This window comes from Balaenoptera acutorostrata, chromosome 14 (genome assembly GCF_949987535.1).
Source record: "Balaenoptera acutorostrata chromosome 14, mBalAcu1.1, whole genome shotgun sequence".
Classification (NCBI taxonomy): domain Eukaryota; kingdom Metazoa; phylum Chordata; class Mammalia; order Artiodactyla; family Balaenopteridae; genus Balaenoptera; species Balaenoptera acutorostrata.
In genome coordinates, this window is record NC_080077.1 from 85,659,167 (window position 1) to 85,679,950 (window position 20,784).

The 20,784-nt window shown below is 47.0% G+C and overlaps 1 protein-coding gene across 3 annotated transcripts in view; it reads right to left on the reverse strand.

The window, feature by feature from the left end:
- The window catches only part of SMAP1 (small ArfGAP 1), a 152,916-nt gene that overhangs the window by 8,886 nt on the left and 123,246 nt on the right, over positions 1-20,784 (reverse strand). For all 3 annotated transcript variants that reach the window (XM_057527961.1, XM_057527960.1, XM_057527962.1), the window contains 2 exons: positions 14,798-14,888; positions 1,105-1,232 (listed from right to left, as the gene is read on the reverse strand). In XM_057527961.1, coding sequence (XP_057383944.1) covers positions 1,105-1,232; positions 14,798-14,888 — 219 coding nt within the window. The remainder of the gene's footprint in view (positions 1-1,104; positions 1,233-14,797; positions 14,889-20,784) is intronic.

Genomic DNA, 20,784 nt, shown 5'->3' on the forward strand with positions numbered 1-20,784 from the left:
GGGACACGGGTTCGATCCCTGTAAGGTCCCACACATGCTGCGTGGCGTGGCAATCAATCAATCAATCAATCAATCAATAAAATACGACACAAATGAACTTACTTACAAAACAGAAACAGACTCACAGACATAGAAAACAAAGTTATGGTTACCAAAGGGGAAAGGGGGGGAGGGATAAATTAGGAGTTTGGGATTAACATATACACACTACTATATATAAAACAGTTAACCAACAAGGACCTACTATATAGCACAGGGAACTATACTCAATATTTTATAATAACCTATAAGGGAAACGAATCTGAAAAAGAACATATATGTATAACTGAATCACTTTGCTATACACCTGAACCTAACACAGTATTGTAAATCAACTAGACTTCAATTTTTTTAAAAAAGAATAAAGGCAAAAAAAGAAAAAGAAATTCCATGTAATGTTAAGAAGGCAAGTCAAAATTTCTTTACCACTGATACTTTTTAAAAATCTTTATTGTTAATATTACGTGCTAAATAATTTTTTTAAAAATCATTAAAATAAAAAAAGGCAGGTTTTAAGGCTAAGAAATAATGTGTCTTCGCAAAAAAGCATGTGAGTACTGAGTTTGCTAGAATTTCTCGTTCTCGGTTTTCCTGCACCCGGAAGGAAACACCGTCCTGGGCTGGCTCGACAGAGCACAAGAAAAGAACTATGGGCTTCTGGTCCATGTTCACACACCGAACAGTTCAAAAACCTCTGAAGTAAGTAACCTTGTGGATTGCAGGCAAGGCTGAAACAGTCCGAGTTTTCCCACTTACTCATTCTAAACACCGTTTGCCTAGAGCAAGAGTTAGCAAACTTCAGACAGGGACTCTTAGGCTCTGTGGGTCATAGAATATCTGCTGCAACTACTCAGCTTGCTTTTGCAGTGTGAAAGCGGCCACAGACAGCGTGTAAGTAAACGGAGTGGCCGTCTCCAATCACACTTTATTTGCAAAAACAAGCTGCAGGCTTAGTTTGCCAACTCCTGGCCTAAAGATCTAGAGGCTTTCAAGTTAGAAACAATTCAAAATTGAAACTTTACAAAAAAAAAATACACAGTGTAAAACCATACTCTTAACACATACCTGAGCTGGCGGCAGGACAGTTGCGGGTAAGGGATTAGAAATCATCGGTCCAAAGATGTCCAGATCGTCGTTCAAGGCCTGTCCCGTGGCTGTGTTCCCATTAGTCACTGGCATCTCAGCAGGGCCGTCTGAAAAAAACAGATTCTTGTCTTAAAGATTCTAGAATCTCTTAAATTACTTGAAACATGGCTTTATTCTAAAAACATATGGTTAGAAGTTCAAAAAGTTAACAACAAAATGTATGCCCTCCTTCTACCCCAGGCTCCCTCCTCTTTCCCAAAGAAACCATTCCCAGTTTTGTTTGTTCTCGAAGAAATATTCTTTACCCACCGGTTTCTAAGTATATGTGCAGACCCCTGTTTAACAAACGGTATTATACTACTGACACTATTCTGTGTCCTGATGCTTCCTTACACGTAGGGTGCTGTTCTGAGTACCTCACGTACATTACCTCACTTAATCCCATAACCTTATGAGACCAGCACCACTTCTGCGGTCACTGGTTACGCTGGGGTACGACTCCATGTTCCTACAAAGGCTGCCTGTCCATGAATACGCACGTGTGTGTGCGTGCGCGTGTGTGTGTGCGAGTGTTTCCAATATTACTTCATGCCACGTTTACCTACCTTGGAAATAAAGTTTAATGATTTAAAATGTCTGAAACGTTAAATTGTAAAGTTACATAAGGAAAAAAACTGGACAGAAAGAAAACAAACATACACTATATGTACTGATTCCGTAGGAAGTATCCACACAACACTGGAACAGACCCTCTCTGTATCCAGGCGCGGCACCTTCGGTGTTGGGGGCACTGAGCCGCCGGGCGGCGCCGACACCCCACATCGGCCCCCTGCTCGCCCTCGGAGTTCTCGTCCCCCCGACGCCGGTCCAGCACTCACGAGTGTCGGGTGGGGGGCCGGGTGGGGGGCGGTGCAGGGAGCTTGCAAGCACGGGCTTTCAGGGAGCAGGACAGCTCACACGGCTCAGTCTTCCGTGGCCACGACCCAAGGAACAGTTGAGAACACCACAACGCCAATCTCCGAGGACTTACGCCCTAAGCGAGCTCCCACGTGACAGCTTCTTACAGCCTCCCCTGACGCCTGTGATGAGCCACACGCTCCTCAAGGGCAGATGAGGCGTCTTCCAAGACATCTTGCACAGAGTAGACCCTTGAATGCTGGACAGACTGAACGGAAGATCTACCACGTACTAGGTACCGCTGTCACAACCCACAGAGACTCACAGATTTCTTCTCTTTTTTGAGGTGTAACTATAGAAATTAGTATCTTTTATTTCCCTGTTTAAGCTTCAGTGAAACAAATTATCGTTAATTGCAATGAATAAATGGTCACAGTAAAATATTCTTTACTCCTTAATTTATAAAAGTGTGTGTGAAACCCATGAAAGGTTAGTTTGGAAGAAACCAATTGCAAATATTTATCAATAATTTTCCATGATATCACGTTATCAGAGCCATGAAAAAAATATACTCAGTACATACGTTTATGCGTTACACATGTTATATCTCTATAAGCACTACGGACAATTTAAAGGTGAAGCAATAAAAGAATGCGTAGATTATTACTAATTTATAATATACAGAACTTTAAGCTAACACCCAACCATGACATAAAAGAATTCAAATATGACTCATACATGAAAGTAATTTTTTCCATTTCTAGCTCATTCAAAGTGGCAACATTCATTCTGAAGTTAGACTTCTTTCAGGTGCTATTTTATGTTTTCCAGCCCATTCCACATTCCATTTACCTGATGTGTAGTACATCAGGTAATATGAACGAGAAATAAAATATTTTAGAAGGACAGGGTATTCTAGATTAAAAACACAACTAAAGGAACATCTCTGTGCCATCCACAACTCGGTAAAGAAACTCAAATAACACTGCCATGTGAGTCAGTGGTGCTTGAACCCCTAAGCTGCAGAGCTGAGGACAGGGGGACAACCTCATCAGACAGACACGTTCATTCTATCACGTGAACACGGAAGCGCTTTATTAGCAGGAAATATGCCTGTATTGCATGCAACTTAAACTCACAAACAGAAGCACATGTCCTCCAAGATAAACCACAACCAAGAGGAACAAAAGTAAAAATGAGCATAAGTAACTATTCCCAGTTTTTCAGTTAAAACTTTTTGCTGTTTCAAGTAATAGCAAACACTAACAATTAGGACAAATTTATACTAAAAAAACCCTTAAACATGAGAAAATGCTATCATTAACTTATTATTATTACTACTATTATTATTTTTGGTGAATTGGGGAAAAAGGTATCAATCTGTTTTTTGCCCCAGGACATGTCAATTAGCTTATACAACACCAGTGAGCTCAGGAAGCACTGTGTGAGAACCAAGAGGCTCATCGACTACAAGCAAATAATGCATTTGCATTACTTTATAAACTGAACATGTTTCAGAAGTTTTAAGTCTGTTCAAAGTAGTACAGTCTTTTAAGTCTGTTCAAAGTCCCCCAGTCTTCTCCCCACACAATCCCCTAATATGACGGATTAGAACTCCCATCAATTCTCCTTGTTACTAAAAAAGCTAAGCATTCACAGAATCGTCAAAAAACAAATGCTTAACTTACATGAAAACGTCTCGACCTTGCAAAATCAGTAAACAAATTCCCTACGAGTTTTCCCACTGGATTTCAATGTCTGCTAATTTGACTTACTACATTTGTCTTGCTAAAACACATTCTCTACAAAGGACTGTTTCAATTCGTTTCAAAACTTGTGTTTTTTTATTTTCAGTATTTAAAAAGGACAGGGGAAGGCTAGTTATCACTACCATCACTATAAACATCACCTGCTTCCTGGACTTTTTAAAAGAACGTTTCCATGTTATCATTTCTGTCTCCATGGAGAATGAGAAGGCATCTCCTTCCATCACCCCCAGTTACAGAAACCAGGGCACAGAGAGATTAAAGACTCGATGTCGCCTCCCTAGCGAAGCAGCAAAACTTGTACTAGAACCAAGTCTTCTGAGCCCTGGACCAGTGAGTGCTCTTTTCTTTAAGCCACATTGCACGAAAGTCACGTAGTTACAGCTGTAGATAAAGAAATCACTTAAAAGTCTGAACCTTAAAAACCAACCCTTACACAGTTAACAATTATTAGTACTAAGTTAGAGAAGCAGTGGCGTCAACAGTTCAGAACCCACTCCGCGCCAGCCTGTCTCCACACGCACCACCCCCCCGCCCCCATCCTCCTGCCAGGCCCAGCATCTCCTCAGGGTACAGTGCGGGGCCCGGCCGGTGCGGCCACGGAGGGGCACCCGGGACACGGGCAGCCCCGTCACAACCACTGCAGCTCGACGCGGCCTCTCCATCAAGGGTTCACCAGTGGCACCGTCCTGGCCGCCGATCAAACAGAAGCTCAGAGGCCACAAAAGCCATAGAATACCAAGATGTTAAAAGCAGTTTTTCAGATAAACATTTAAAAATTTAGAGAGAGTAAGTCTTACTCAAATTAAATGGTTTAAACAGTGTAAATGTTTACATTATCACTATAATGTAAGAAAAACAGTTCAATCCACACGGGTTACATTTAGAGTGCACAGATACGTGGGCACACGTGCACACACACCCAGACCAATGGAAACCTCCCCGTCCAGGGGCTGGGCAGCCAAGGGCCAGGCCACGCAGCGCCTCCAGGGCGGGAGTGGCCGTCTGCGCACGAGTAGCACCTCCCAGTGCGCACGGACTCCTGGCTCGGCTGCAGGGGTGGGGGGGGGCGGGGGGGGGAGCAGCCCCCCTCGTCAACATGCAGAAACAGCAGCCGGTGGACACAAACAGAATGGGAGCGCCAGAGTACGAGAACAGCCTGAGGCAACCGGCAGAAACTTAGCTGGAACAACACCAGAAAGAACGATAAAGAAGCACAAAGGACCCCTCGAAGAGGAAATGAGCAAACAAGAAATCAGGACAATGCAGTAAAACAGGGAAGGAATTTCAATTTTACAGGCAAGGCATCAAGCCTACAATTAGCTGCTTGTGGCCAACTATTTTCTTTCTACGTTACCCTAAGATTTCAGACTAATGTTTGGTCTGAAAACCGAGTTGGTAGATGACTGTTTTATACTGCACACATACCAGAAATTCACAAGAAAAGCTTAACCGTTTTGAGCCAAAGAAAGAAAGCTGTTAAAACTCGGTGCTGCATCTCACAGGAGCAGGCCTGCCCAGCGCGCGGTTCCTGGCCTCCTTCACATCACGACACCGGCAGATGCTTAGAAAGAAGGGAGCATTTCAAATATCACAACGTCGTGAAGGCCACTTCTACCATCTAGAAGCCTTCCATGTAGCTGTCGATTCTATTAATCGTGGCTATGCCAGAACTCACCTGACAGCAAAAACCCAAATGAGTACAGGTAAACAAAGTACTTAAAACAATATTTAGTGTCTTCTTCTTGGCCCATTCCAAATGCCTTTGAATGATACCATGTATAAACTAAAAGGAAATAAGAATATAACACTTCGGATTTTTAATAACACACTATTAATACTAACACTTTTAAGTTCTGCTGCCGGGTACTCTGATCAAGCGCTATATAAAGTGTCTCAGTTTAACGCCCCCATCACCTCCAGAGGTTTTGACACAATAAGACTAGGATTTCAACATAACTCCGGTGGTACAGCTGGAAAACTCAACTGCTATAACCATTCTGAGCAGCCTTTCCTGGTTCCCCCAAACAGAAGCAGTGCCCCTACCCCGTCCAAGGTTGAAACAGTTCCCCGGGGCAGCTGCCCCGCCTCCCGAGAAGAGGGCACAGAGGGTGAGGCTGGCCGCACCAACTAGCCGGGCGCAATCCTGGGCCCCAGCTCCCTGCTGAGTGCACGAGGCGCAGCCCCCTCCCCTCCACCCCCCCCCCCCGCGCTGCCCTGTGCCCCCTCGGCCCCGCCCCCTGCGGTCCCACCCCCCGCGGCCCCCACCCCTCCGGCCCCCCGACCTGCCCCCCTTGGCCCCACCCCTCCGGCCCCGCACTCCCGCCCCGCCTGGCCAGGCAGCCTCCCAACTCCTCCCCCCCAAATCCAGGGGCTGCAAAGCGGCAGCCTTCCCAGGTGCCTTCCTATCAGTAATGTCATTTTAGGTTTTTGTCAGCGTGTGAACGCACTGAGTGTGACGGGCACGCCCCACATGCTCACACTTGCACCACACTGACTGCCTAGGCCCTGTCCCCCCATCCTCCGTCAGAAAGAGGGTGCGGGTGCGGCTGTCTCCTCAATCAGCGCTGGCACAGAGCAAACGCTCCACAAATGACTGGTGAATTGAAATGCTTTCCAAACAGATCACCAGAGGGTTTCTCGGGGACAGCAGAGCCGTGGGGTAAAACGACAGTGGGGGGGGGGCGATCCTGCTTCTGTTGGGAGAAGAAGGGAAATAATGACACTGACTCTGAAAAGAACCAGGGGTCTGGTTACCAACCCCTCTGAGTCTCTGCCCTCTCCACTCCCCACATCTGGCCCTCGCTGACCCTTGCTCCCTGGAAACCTCTTCCTCTGAGTCCACGTTCTCCTGGAAGGCCCTGCAACCACTGCTGCCGGTACCCCCGCCGTCTCCCTTCCCGGTCTCACGGCCTCACGCCCAGGCGACCGGCCACCTCGGTGCCCTGACCGCATCCCGGCTGGAACCCCTACCCCGGGCCCCCACGGCAGTGAGGCTGCAGTTCTCTCTCTCGATCACAACCCTGTCCTCCAGCACCACTGTCCACAGCTGGGAGCACCGCTGCAGCTACGGCAACACACACACACACACACACACACACACACACGCACGCACGACGGCTCACGCCTGGCTCAGCCGCCTCAGCAACCCTACTCCCCTCTCCACAGCTCTGCTCCAAGCGCCATCACAGCCCTGACCCGTCGGTCGTCCGAAGCTGTCTGCTCAACAACAAGCAGACGGGCTTTAAATCACAAGACGCTCGACAAACGGGAGGCACGAGGAGCCCGTGTGTCTGGGGGCTCGCTCGCCCTTCCCGGCTGCCACTCACTCTAAAGATGACCCCAGGACACATGAGATTTTGCCTGACGTCAGTTTGCACAGCATGAAAAATTCATCTGCTCCTCCTCTGACTAGCAGCAGCAAGAAAAGTAACCCCTGAGTGGAGGAAAATAAAATGTAAATTGTGAATTTTGGCATTATGCCAGGTTTCACGCTGAATTTTCATAACCGTCTCTCTTCCACAATCCCACTCTTCCCTGAGCAACAGTCCTCTGTCTTCTCATTTCCAGACTGCACGTGGACGCATCCCCACTTGTACTACTAGACACACACACAGCTGTGTTCTCTCGTGTTGACCAGAGTCCCATGAACTTGGCTGGTGCTCAGTAAATATTAATTGAATTCATCCTTTACTTGAATGTCAGAGGCATTAGCTGGTCATAATCTATTTGCACAAATGATAAAAAATGTCAAGGAGCAGCATGAGACTTTGTGTATTACTAATCTAGCGTAAGGCAGAGAGGAACATGCTAAGTAAGTGGATGATATGTTTTTCATTATTGCTCTTGACTGACCGTGAACCCTCAGCCTTGAGCACACCCTGGCTACAATGAGAGCTGCCAAGTCTAATTCGTCACCTGTAACTAGTGAGGCGTCATCCTGAGAAGCAGCGAATCTGAAGTGGAAACAGCACTGAAAGAAGAAGCCTGCTTCCATGAGACGCAGTGATGCTCTCCTTAATGGCAAAACTCCTTCTTCTTAAAGCTTTGCACGTTTTCACGTTACTCAAACAGCCCTTTTCATTTTCTACTCAGGAAACCACTTAAAGCCTTTTCCTTAATAAAAATGTTACTTGGAATTCCTTTGTATTAAAACACACACTTGCCTTATGAAATGAAATAAACTCCCACGTGTGTTATTACCTTGTAAACTCAAGTCACAGACGTTCATCTGAAGCATATTAAAATTTTCAAGCTTCAAACTGTTTTCAAAAGCTTAAAAAAAGATGGCTGAGAGTCAAGTGGAATTATTTATTTCTAATTTTTAGTTAATTTTTCTTACTGCTAAGCAGGTGGCCTTTAGGCTAGCCTACGGAAATGACTGAGTGGCCTTAACAGTTGCTGTGAACCTCCTGCTCTGTTTACCCCTTCCTTCCCGAGCCCCTCCTGCCGCAGGTCCCTGCGAGCTGGGGGGCTTCGGGGCAGGGGGTGCCCTGTGGACGGGTGCGACGGCGCTGAGAGGGGTCCGCAGTGCCACCTCTCAGGGACACACACACTGATCGAGAGCGTCTGCAACTGCTGAGAAGCGGTTTCAGAAGCAAACGTCGTAGAACTGACTGTTCTTTAAAAATGATGTAGATATACAGTTTTCATATGTATATAAGATACATATCTCAAACACTTCTGTACCACTTTACAGCCTCAAGAGACAAGAACTCTGCAAGTATGAAGCCAGACCGCATGGGACAGGTCAGCTCTCTCTGCAGCCACCGCTCTCCCCAGCACCTCCCGCAGGAGCCCCGGGCGCCCCCGCCCCCGCCCCGTCCCCACAGAGACACGCGCTCCCCCCTCTGTGCACAGTGCTGTGCTGCCTATGTCACACTATCCACTCGTTTACGCTCTGGCCAACGGCCACGGAGAGGCTCTTGCGTTCACTTCCCGGTGACGACGCCAGAGCCCAGGGCACCGCCTCTAGCTCCAGGGCTCCCCCGTGCCACGATGCTGCCAGCTGTCCCCTGGACAAACGGGCCTAATGTCTGTCGGATGTGACACAGTGTCACCTGGCACTCTCGGAATTTCATTTCCTATCAGAGCTCGACACAGTGTAACAGTTAAGAACACGGGTCAGGCTCTGTAATCTACCAATGGTGTGACTTTGGGCAACTCACTTAACCTCTCTGTGCCTCAGTTTCTTCATTCGTAAAATGAAAACAATGGAAGTTCACCAATTTCAGGGCTGTTGCAAAGATCCAGCGAATAAATGTCTGCAAACACGCAAAAACAGTGGCCGGCACACGGCAGGCGCTATCTCAGTGTTTCTTAAGGTAACAAGATGACCATTTAATTACTACTTGAGTCAAACATCTTGCTGCGGTTCATCTACGAGCCGAGACGGGACTGTGAAGTCAGGGAGACCTGGGTTTGCACCCAGTTCTGTCGCCCAGAAGCCGAGCCTTGGAAGCCAACTTCTGTCAGCTTCAGCGTCCTCGTCTGTTTAAAAAAAAAAAAAGGGGGGGGGGGGGAGGAAAAGGGGCAAAGGTGTGTGTGCGTGTGCGCGTGTGTGTATGTGTGTGCGCGCGTGTGCACGTGTGTGCGTGTACAGTACGCTCCACGCTGCAGGGCCGTCGCAGGCTGACACGCACCCGGGCCAGGTGCTGTGCAGAGGCCTCCTGCCGACAGAGCCGTCTCCACTGCAGAGGCCTCGCCCGCCCTGGAGAGAGGCCACGGAATGCAAGTCTGGCCCAGCGGGTCCCTGACAACTCTGCTGGGGGATCTTCTGGGAGAAGTTTTCCCTCCTGAGAAAAGCAACTGGTGCAGGGAAACCACCAAAGTCTGGACGTGGTCCTGAGGCCGGGGGGCTGGGGGGCCTGAGCTTAGAGCCAGGGCTCCGAGGGGGACGGGACGGGGGGCAGGAAAGAGGAGCCCGGCTCCCAACCTCGCCGCCCCCCGCAACTGCTCGCCCGCCGCGATCATCAGCCACGCTCAGGCGCTCAGACACCTGCAGGCATAAGGCGCCTCATCCGCAGCCGTGTTCGCTCCTTCAACACCTGAGCGTCGCCTGCCTGCTTCCTGTCGCCGGCACGGTCCCCGGAGGCCCGCGAAGCTGCCCTCTTGCTCTCGGCCCAGGTCTGGCAGGGCCGCGCCCTCGTCCCCGGGTTGCGGTGCTGGTCCTCCCGCTGGCCCGCCTGTCGCCCTCGGCTGCCTCCCAGCCCGGACTCGGGGCCATGCGGGGAGCTGCCGGCAGCCGGGTCTCCCCCAGCGACGCCGGCCCCCACCTGCCTGCTCTCGCTCCACAGGTGTGATCACACAGAACTACCACCGATTCCCGAGACCTGCTTTCTGAAAGGGTAATAACAGTCTATAATGGTTCGCGGACCATACGCTTGGCAGCAGAAAAGATAAACATTTTTATCAGGTTTTAAGCCGCAGCTGAAAAGCATAACAGACTACAAAATTACTTCGGGCACTCACGCTAGACAGAGCGGCCCTCTTCCTCCCTCCCTGGAAAACAGGGGTGGCACACAAACTACCCCGACCCCCGGACCCGCCGAGTGTACAGCTCCGGGCCGCAGGCGGGGTCCAGGGCTGGGCCACGGCTGGCATTCTTTCGGTCCGCCCAGTCACAAGCTGGTTTCACTTTACAGCGTATGGCCTTTGAAAAACAGAAATCTCCCTGCAGGAATTTTCTGCTTTAAAGGTAACTAGAGTGTTTTCTGTGGGTGTTTTATCCTTTAGTTTGTTTTCTGCTCAGAAAATCTTATAAAAACAAAAAAATTTAGAGGAAAAAAAGTAATATATTCACCTCTCATTATATAAAACTGGAATATATATATTACTAGATAATTAAGCCGGTTATTTACTAAAAACCACGTTTAACTAGCATTGTCAACCCACCTGAACTTGGCTACTGTGATAAGCTAATGCTTTTATTTCCTGAAACACAGGCATGAAGCGAAGACTTTAAAACTTGCCCAAAGCTGTACTGTATGTTCCTTTGAGCTTTTCAATTAAGCAAAAACTGAGGAAGCCTCTATCTAAATACATCTCTATAGTTCAGTATGACTTTCATCACCGAGCTCACACTCGATTCTCTGTGAGCTCTTCTGAGGTCCCCGAGTCACACACACACACACACACACACACACACACACACACACAGCCCGCCCCCCCGTGCCCAATGGGCCTGCGCTCAGAGCCTCCTGAGCAGGGAGCAGGCGGCCGGCGGTGCACACGGAACGGGAGCTGAGGACGGACACCGCGGAGGGCTCCCACCTCTGGGGAGACTGAGCTGAAGCCTGCAGTTTACGATGCTGCTCAAGCCTTACGCTCAGAGCCGGTGCTCACCCCTGAAGACTCTAATCTCAGATGGGATCTTCTTCAAAAAGAAAGAAAATAAAAGCATGCGGGATTACCCTAACCAACTGCTAAGCAGTCTGTCAGTTTTCGTCACGTGAAAACGAAGTCATAATCACCAAAGCACGGACGGGAGCACACAGAGCAGGGGCGTGGCGAGCACCGGCCCACAGGCCCTGGAAGCCAGGTTCACTTCTCTCCTCACACGGCGGGGACACATTCCAGGCAAGCGGGTCTGTGTCTGCAGCATCCAGGGTTTGTTCAATCTGGGCCTCAGTCGAGAGGCGCCCGAAGATCTTGGTTATTTCCAACATCAGAGGGCAGGCAATAACCAAGTAGCTGACCCCACTTCTGGTATCAGACAGTAAAGCACTGAATAAACAGTATTTCTACAAGCTTCCAACGTGAGTTAACACCTACAGACGAAGTCACCCTTGCAGGTACGATCAGGAGCACATCTTCAAGTTCAGCAGAGCTCAGCCTCGCTCGCCGCCCACCCACTCGTGTACACTACGTGCCCATCACGGGGCAGAGCTGAGTCAGGCCTGCAAAGCTAAAAACATTTGGCCCTTTTCAGAAAAAAATTTGCTGACTCTTGCTGCTAAAACAGACAGCATTTTATGTTTGACCTTGGGACGGGGAGTACATCTGGAAAGGTGAGCCGAAGAAAACAGGTTGAAAAAAAGACTTGCCAAAGGGCCGTTTAAAGGGGAGTTCGAATTTCTAAAAAATGATCTTGGCTCTTACGCTATAGGAGTCTACTGAATGTGATCCTGAGTGCACACAGTAACCCTGGGATTCCCGGCCCGCCATGGCTGTGTAACTGAACTAACCCTGTGGGGATTTTCTCTGTATTTTCTGCAGATGTTTTCAGTTTACGCCCATTCTGGTCTCATTCACATGGGGATATGCCATCGTTTCTGCACGACCATAAACCAGACTGCAAGGCACCTGCCCCCCCTCCCCACTGCGTCTCACTTTCCAGGGGAAAACCAGAGTGCCACGCTCACCTTGGGCAGCAGAGAAACAGTCTGCTGCCCGAGGGAGACACCAACAATCAATCCTGGTTTAGGAGTGCTGTTCTCTCAAAGTCTGCAAATACCTTTTGAAGGCATTTAGGTTACTGATAACCAGCAGGAGGGAAGAGCCGTAATGTGCTCTGGGTAAGGCTCCCGGTCTCCTGCTGCTACAACTCCGTCAGCAAGACCCCCAATCCCTCTCTCTGACCCCATCGCCCACCCTGCCGCCTCTGGAGCTGCTCCAGCGCATGATCCAGAACTGTCTATCACCCACAAAGCCCTCTCTACACCCTTAACCTCTCCCTCAAACACTCCCGCTCCGTCCTGCCCTAAGCGGACCTCGGCTCTCCCCTAAGGACACGGGTTCCTGACGCTCTCCCCCTGTCTAAAAAGACAGCAGCCTTCCCGACTCACAGGCCTGAGAGTGAGAGAAGCGGAACCGCTGCCAGCGCAGCTGACTCTCCCAGACACTGACACCAGAGGAGGGGTGCTGCCGTCCCCAAACCCTAAAACCCAGGGACTCTGAGCCTGGGCGGTGGAAGGCAGGGACACACGGACAGGAGCTCGACAAATGGAGACACCGTGTGACGGCGAACGGCTGGACGGCAGAGACGCCGCGCTGACCCACGCGCTGAGAGCGAGAGGGACAAGCGTTCGCCGAGGTCAGGGGTCGAGCTCCAGGCTCGCGACTACGCAGCACCACCGCGCCAAGGGCTGGGCACCCGAGGCCCGTCCCGCCACCCGGCTCCCGGGCCCCGGCCCGCGCGGCTCCTGGGGACCGCCTAGCAGGCCCGCCTGTCCCGCAGGGTCACTCCCCGAGGGAAACACCCTACAGCTTCCACCGGGCAGCAAACCCCACTGGCTCTCTCTCTAAAACCAGGCCCAGAACCGGCTACTTCTCGCAACTCCCGTGGCCACCACCCCTCCCACCTGTGTCACCGGCCCGCACCTCGCCTTGCTACACTACTCTCAACAGGGTGGCCGTAGGGCTCCTGAAGAACCCAAGTCGGGTGAGGTACTTCTTTGCTTGAATCCTCCCGTGCATGTCCAGCACACCCAGAGCAGCAGCGGAAGTCAGGTCACAGGGTCACTCCCAGCCGGCCCCGCCAGCGCGTCCTCCTCCTGGTCCCACCCGCTCACGGCCGGGGAGCCCCGCCTCCTCAGGTCTTCGCTCCGACGGTATCTCGGGGGCCCCCAACCCTACTTTAAATCACACCACTGCTTTTTGTTCTCTTTTACCTACAGCACTTAGCAAACATGACCCATGACGTATTTTACTTAACTATCTCTTCACTGTCTCCCCAGACAGGGGTCAGGCACTTTCGTCTGTCTTCTCTCACAGCTCTCTCCCCAGTGCCTACGACGGCGCCCGGACACACGGCAGACACTTCAGGAGGAGGTGCGGGGTCAGTGAGCGAGTCCGTAGAGTAAGGGCCAGGCCTGGCTCAGCTCTTACGTTTCTAAGTTATGGACCGATAACCAGGCACTCAAGGCCGGAAAGGAAATGCTCCCGCCAAGACAAAGGCGCATGGAGTCCTAGTAGGATCTTTCCGTACTGTGGCAGTAAGTCTTTTTTCTCATTTATAGCAAAGGAAATAAAATACAGAAATTATGAGAACTAGTATTCAACACAATTATATTTGGAGCCCCTGGACTGAGCCCTATTTTTATATTTCTGATATACCACTTATTTTCACCACCATAGAAGATGTTTATCTATAGGGAGTACATCTGCATGATACACCAGTTTCCTAAGTAAGACAAAAACATTCAGTTGTAATTCTTAAGACAGAAATTTTCTCAATAAGAACAAAGACCAATTTTTAGAAAAGCAGTGTATGAAGTTCGACTCTACCTTCCAACTATCTTTCACTGTTTTCCTCTGTTATTAATCTTTCCCTAAACTAAAAAAAATTTCTAAATTAATTATTGCTGAAGGCTCAGATATTACTAAAAGTAACCATTTATCAAGCTATTTTAAAAGGAAGAGGAGAAAAATGTAAAAAGAGCTGACAGTATTTGTAAATAAGGACAGTACAAGCACTCCTTGAATGGAAGTCTGTTTACTCACCAGGCAGACAACATCTATCTGTCGGCCATGAGAATAAATATGACATTAAAATGAGCACAGAAGTTCTTACTGTCATCAGACACATAAAATGAATCTAGCTACTAGATCTAGGTATAAAGCATGTTGCTTCAGCTAACCAAAATTTAAGTGGCCTTTAAAACAGCACATGTTATAATAAGGCTACACCATAATTATTTTGCTAAGGGACCCCTCCTCCAACAAAACTAAATAAAGAGAAAGGGGGGGAGGAGAAAAAACAATCTACTCTTCATTTCAAATGCTGAGATGTCCCAGTCCACCAAGCCTTTGAAGAGTACTTTGATATCCTCTCTCCCCAAGGAACTCATTACTTGTATTTCCATGAAGGCACTGCTGACAGACACCAGCTCCCTTGTTAAAGATTTCCCTTTGGTGGGAACTCAGCAAACTAATCATACCATTTTCAAATTCAGTTAACAGGTACCTTTTGGCACACTGAGGATAAAGCTATTATATTCGCTTCAAGTGAATGTTTCAATTGTTTTGTAACTCTAATTAATGATGACTTGTATTGTTTTATTACTTACCGAGTCCTAAAAGATCAACAGTGGGCTCTGCAGCTTTTTTAGGGCTGGTACTTTTTTTAGGCTCCAATTGCTGATCTTCTTTCTTCTGCAGCTTTAAAGTAAATAATCAGATTTATTATTTTTTTCAAATAAACTGAACAAGACTTTTAAGCCCCAATTAGGCATAGTTTTGATAAAGTTAGCGTAATGTAGCCTATGAAGAAGCATAGTGTGATAAAGGGTAGAGCATCTATTATCATAAACTTAAACACAATCACTGAACTTGAAATGATAAACCGGACACATGAGGACCCCAAAATAGTGAACGCAGAAATTTAATCTTAATGTAATTGTTCCTAAGCACTTAAAATCCTTCATGTGAACATTCCACACGTCGTCGTATTACACTCGCTCGCTCCTGCTGCCGCGCAGGCCCCGGGGTCCTCGCGAGCAGAGCAGAGGCCGCCGGCACGCATGGAACCTGACCTGATGTGCAGGCAGACCTCGCTGTACTGCTCTTCCCTTTACTGTGCTTCACAGATCTCACGCTGCTTACAAATTGAAGGTCTGGGGCGACCTGCGTGGAGCATTCTTCCAACAGCATTCGCTCACTCTGTGTTTCTGTGCCACATTTTGGCAATTCTCACAATATTTCAAACTTTCCATATTCACTACGGTGATCTGTGATCAGTGATCTTTGATGTTACTCTGTAATTGTTATGGGAGAGCCACGAACCACACCCATATAAGACTGCAAACTTAATCAACAAATGTTGTGTGTGTTCTGACCGCTCTACCCACTGGTGGTTCTCCATCTCCCTCCCTCTCCCTGGACCTCCCTAGTCCCTGAGACACAATACAGAAATTAGGCCAATTAGTAATCCTACAGGGGTCATTAAGTGTTCAAGAAAAGGAACAGTCACATGTCTCTCACTTTAAATCAAAAGCTAGAAATGATTAAGCTTAGTGAGGAAGGCACGTTAAAAGCCCAGATTGGCCAAAAGTAGGCCTTCTGCACCAAACAGCCAAGTTGTGAATGCAGAACAAAAGTTCTTGAAGGAAGTTAAAAGCGAATAGTCTTAGTGCTGATATAGAGAAAGTTTTAGTGTCTGGACAGAAGATCAAACCAGCCACAGCATTCTCTGAAGCCAAAACCCAATCCAGAGCAAGGCCCTGACTCTCTTCAATTCTCTGAAGGCTGAGAGAGGTGAGGAGGCTGCACAAGGAAAGTATGAAGCCAGCAGAGGCTGGTCCACGAGGTCGAAGGAAAGGAGCCGTCTCCATAACAACAAAGTGCAAGGTGAAGCAGCAAGTGCTGATGGAGAAGCTGCAGCAAGTTATCCAGAAGGTCTGGCTACGATAATTCATGAAGGTGGCTGCTCTAAAACAACAGATTTTCATGCAGATGAAACAGCCTTCTATTGGAAGAACATGCCATCTAGGACTTCCATAGCTAGAGAGGAGAAGTCACTGCCAGGCTGTAAAGCTTCAAAGGACAGGCTGACTCCCCTTTCAGGGGCTAATGCAGCTGGCGACTTTAAGTGGAAACCAATGCTCATTTACCATCTGAAAAGCCTAGAGCCCTTAAGAATTATCCTCAATCTATGCTGCCTGTGGAACAAAAAGGCTGCATGACAGCACATCTGTTTACAACATGGTTTACTGAATGTTTTAAGCCATGTACTGCTCAGAAAACAAGGTTCCTTTCAAAATGTGACTGCTCGTTGACAATGCACCTTGTCACCCAAGAGCTCTGATGGAGATGGACAACGAGATTCATGCCGTTTTCAAGCCTGGTAATGTAACATCCATTCTGCAGCCCACGGATCAAGGAGTCACTTTGACTTTCAAGTTTTATTCTTTAAGAAATACATTTTGTAAGCCGACAGCTACCATAGATAGTGATTCCTCTGATGGATCTGAGCAAAGTCATTTGAAAACCTGGAAAGGATTCATCATTCTAGATGCCATTAAGACATTCGTGATTCATGGGAAGGGGTCCAAACATCAACATGAACAGGAGTTTGGAAGAAGCTGATTCCAACCCTCATGGATGACTTGGAAGGGGGTTCAAGACCTCATGGAGGAAGGAACTGCAGATGTGGTGAAAACAGCATGAGAACTAAAATTAGAAGTGGAGCCTGAAGATGTATGGTGTTGGCCAAAAGGTTCGTTCAGTTTTTTCCGTAAGATGTCTCAAGTAGCACTTAGTTGTCTTTAACTTCATTCGAAACAATTTTGTTAGATTGTATGTGACAGCTGTCATATCAGCGCGCATTTTAAAAAAAGACATCAAAGATGTCAAATTCTAAATTATGCTTTATTATTTCAAGAAAGGTAAAAATGCAACTGAAACACAGAAAAAGATTTGTGCAGTGTATGGAGAAGGTGCTGTGACTGATGGAACGTGTCAAAAGTGGTTTGCAAAGTTTCGTGCTGGAGATTTCTCGCTGGACGCTGCTCCATGGTCGGGTAGACCAGCTGAGGTTGATAGCGATCAAATCGAGACATTAACTGAGAACAATCAGTGTTATACCACGCGGGAGACAGCCAACATACTCAAAATATCCAAATCAAGCAATGAAAATCATCTGCACCAGCTTGGTTATGTTCATCACTTGAATGTTTGGGTTCCATGTAAGTTAAGTGAAAAAAACATTCGTGACTGTATTTCTGCATGCCATTCCCTACTGAAACGTAATGAAAATGTTCCGTTTTTAAAACAAACTGTGACGGGCGATGAACAGTGGACACTGCACGACAATGTGGAACGGAAGAGATCGTGGGGCAAGGGAAATGAACCACCACCAACCACACCAAAGGCCGGTCTTCATCCAAAGAAGGTGACGTTGTGTATAGGGTGGGATGGGAAGGGAGTCCTCTATTATGAGCTCCTTCCGGAAAACCAAACGATTAATTCCAACAAGTACTGCTCCCAATTAGACCAACTGAAAGCAGCACTCGACAAAAAGCATCCAGATTTAGTCAACAGAAAATGCACAATCTTCTATCAGGATAACACAAGACCGCATGTTTCTTTGATGACCAGGCAAAAACTGTTACAGCTTGGCTGGGAAGTTCTGATTCCACCGCCGTAGTCACCAGACATTGCACCTTTGGATTTCCAGTTATTTCGGTCTTTACAAAATTCTCTTAATGGAAAAAATTTCAATTCCCTGGAAGACTGTAAAAGGCACCTGGAACAGTCCTTTGCTCAAAAAGATAAAAAGTTTTGGGAAGATGGAATTATGAAGTTGCCTGAAAAATGGCAGAAGGTAGTGGAACAAAAGGGTGAATATATTGTTCAATAAAGTTCTTGGTGAAAATGAAAAATGTGCCCTTTATTTTTACTTAAAAACGGAAGGCACTTTTTGGCCAACCCAATAACTAAATTGCTGCAGTCTCAGGATAAAACTCTCACAGGTGAGGAGTTGCTTCTTATGGAGAAGCAAAGAAAAGTGTTTCCTGGGATGGAATCTGCTCCTGGGGAGGATGCTGTGAAGCCCGCTGGATGACAGCACAGGACTTAGAATATGACATAAACTTAGCTGAAAGAGCAGCACAAGGGTTTGAGAGGAACAACTCCGATTCTGAAAAAATTCTACTGCGGGTAAAATGCTATCGAACAGCGTCGTATGCAACGGAGAAACCGTCCCTGAAAGGAAGCGTCCATCCACGCGGCAAACGCCATCACTGCCTCACTTTAAGAAACTGCCGCAGCCGCCCCACCTTCGGCAGCCGGCACCCTGAGCAGCCTGCAGCCAGCAGCACGGAGGCTGGACCCTCCCCCTGCAAAAAGACGACGGCCTGCTGAAGGCCCAGATGACGGTTAGCTTTCTTTTGGCAATAAAGTATTTTTAAATTAAGGTATGGCTGAGTAATATTCCATTGAATATGCAGTCTACCTCTCCTAAGCCAAGAAAATAAAACATTCATTCATTCGCTCATTGACTTCTCAAACCACTCCCGCAAGATCATTTCAACTGCCTGAAGAATGCATAGCTCAGCTGTTACGTGAGTTCATTTTATGTTAGCTGTAGAAATGCATAAATTTCTAAGAACATATATCTCCCCTTACTTGTTTCTGGTCACTTACTGTCTCCCCCTCAGAATCAGCTTTTTAACTAATTAGCCTACCAATCATTATAGATATCAATTCTTTAGTAACCTTCTCAAAGACACAATTATCAGCCTGTAACTATATAATTCTCAGAAGTTTAACATAATTCATTTTGCATTCTCTTTTTCAGCCTCCAATAGAGGTAAGACTTACCTTGCTTTTTTAGCAAAATAATTTCAAAGAAAGCACAGTTTGTAGTAACAAAGTAAGCAATCTTTTCAACTGAATACTTAAACTGCTAGACCTTCCTTCCTTCCTTTTTTTTTGTTTTTAAACTAGACAACCTATGTTACTGTAAACACTTAAATCTGCAAGAGAAATGGGGGATTAAATGGCCACGAGCGAGTGCACAAACTTCAAATCCTCCCGAGGCAGGTCTTCCCTGGTCACACTCCTTGCAGTACTCTGTATATTATATCTGCAAGTGTCATATGTTTAGATGGCACTTAAAAATCTAATCCCTGATATAACTTAAAATCAGAAAGGCTTATAGTTGAAAATAAACTTAGATAATATGGCCAAACTCATTCATTCTGCATTATTAACTGAGGTCAGATATTATATGCCAAATAGGGATAGAGTAACTAAAATTTATTTTCTGTCCCTCAATTCAGATTGATTTCTTTGGTATAATATTTTACTGAATCTTCTTCCATGCAAAGAAGCACAGAACAAACCTGTGACAGATTCCTTCCTACTCACTTTCTACAGTCTAAGAATCTAGAACCTCTTCAGGCTAAAATGATTTCTCTTTAAAAATTCAAATTCTGGTTATGAGTTATCTTCCCACTCAATTAGAGAACTACCTTTGAAAATATTACTGAGTATGAACTTACCCGCCCCCCCAACATTTGGAAAGGGGAGAAAACGCCAAATCAAGCAACACAGAGGCCCTCCCATAAGCTTGGCTCCCACCCTCAGCACCGCTGCAAACAATCTGGAAAGTATCTTTCCTTCCAGATGTCACACACCTACACGCATCCTAAGAGTTTCTCTTCTTCCTTGGATTTCGACTGCATCATAGTTTTAAACGGGTGTATGTTAACCATTTCCACAGGAAACTGTATAACAGAGAGCACGTGTGTAGGTGCACAGGGTAAAGAGAAACATGGAGGCGAGAATAAGGAAACGTCCGACACAGAGTTCATCAAACCACAGATGTGGCTGGCCCACCAATGGGTTCTTGAAGCCCCTTTTATGTATAACAACTATATATTTTATTTTTTTGGCACTAAAAGAATGAAATAGAACATAAAACAGAGTGCACTGCACAAAGTACAGGTAAGCACTCATGAACTGTTTTGCACATTTGTGCACATATGTGAGCGCATGAAGGCTGGACCATAACGTAAAACAGATTTCTTACCAGAGTCATGGGCTGAGAAACACTGTTCTAGAGATGTTCTGCTCCTCTGCTGCTACAGTGGGTCAGCTTACTTGAGTGAGCAGTGTCTATGCCCTAAACCTTACCGACCACTCCAAACAGAGCTGCTCTACATGGATTTCAATAATTCAGACACGAGTGACCCTTATAGCTGGCATCTCATAGGCTGTCCCACAAATCAAAATGGCAAAATAGTTGATCACTTTAAAAACTGTTTTGTATCCCTTCAACCTCAAATCCTGCTGAGGCAGAATCGTGAACACATCGGTGTGTGGCGGAGATCATTTTAGAGATCGTTCTCCTGTAACTGCACAGTAATCCAAGTACTGCCTTATATGCAGTAGTGAGAACTACAAAGACTGAATTCAGAGGCTACTCTTCTTTGCCCATCAATGTAAACATAAGAAAGTAGCCTCATTGTTTTCATTTTAAAACATATTAAAAAATTGAAGGACATGTACCACAGCACCAAACTACATAGGTAAGACATCTTCCTGAAATTCT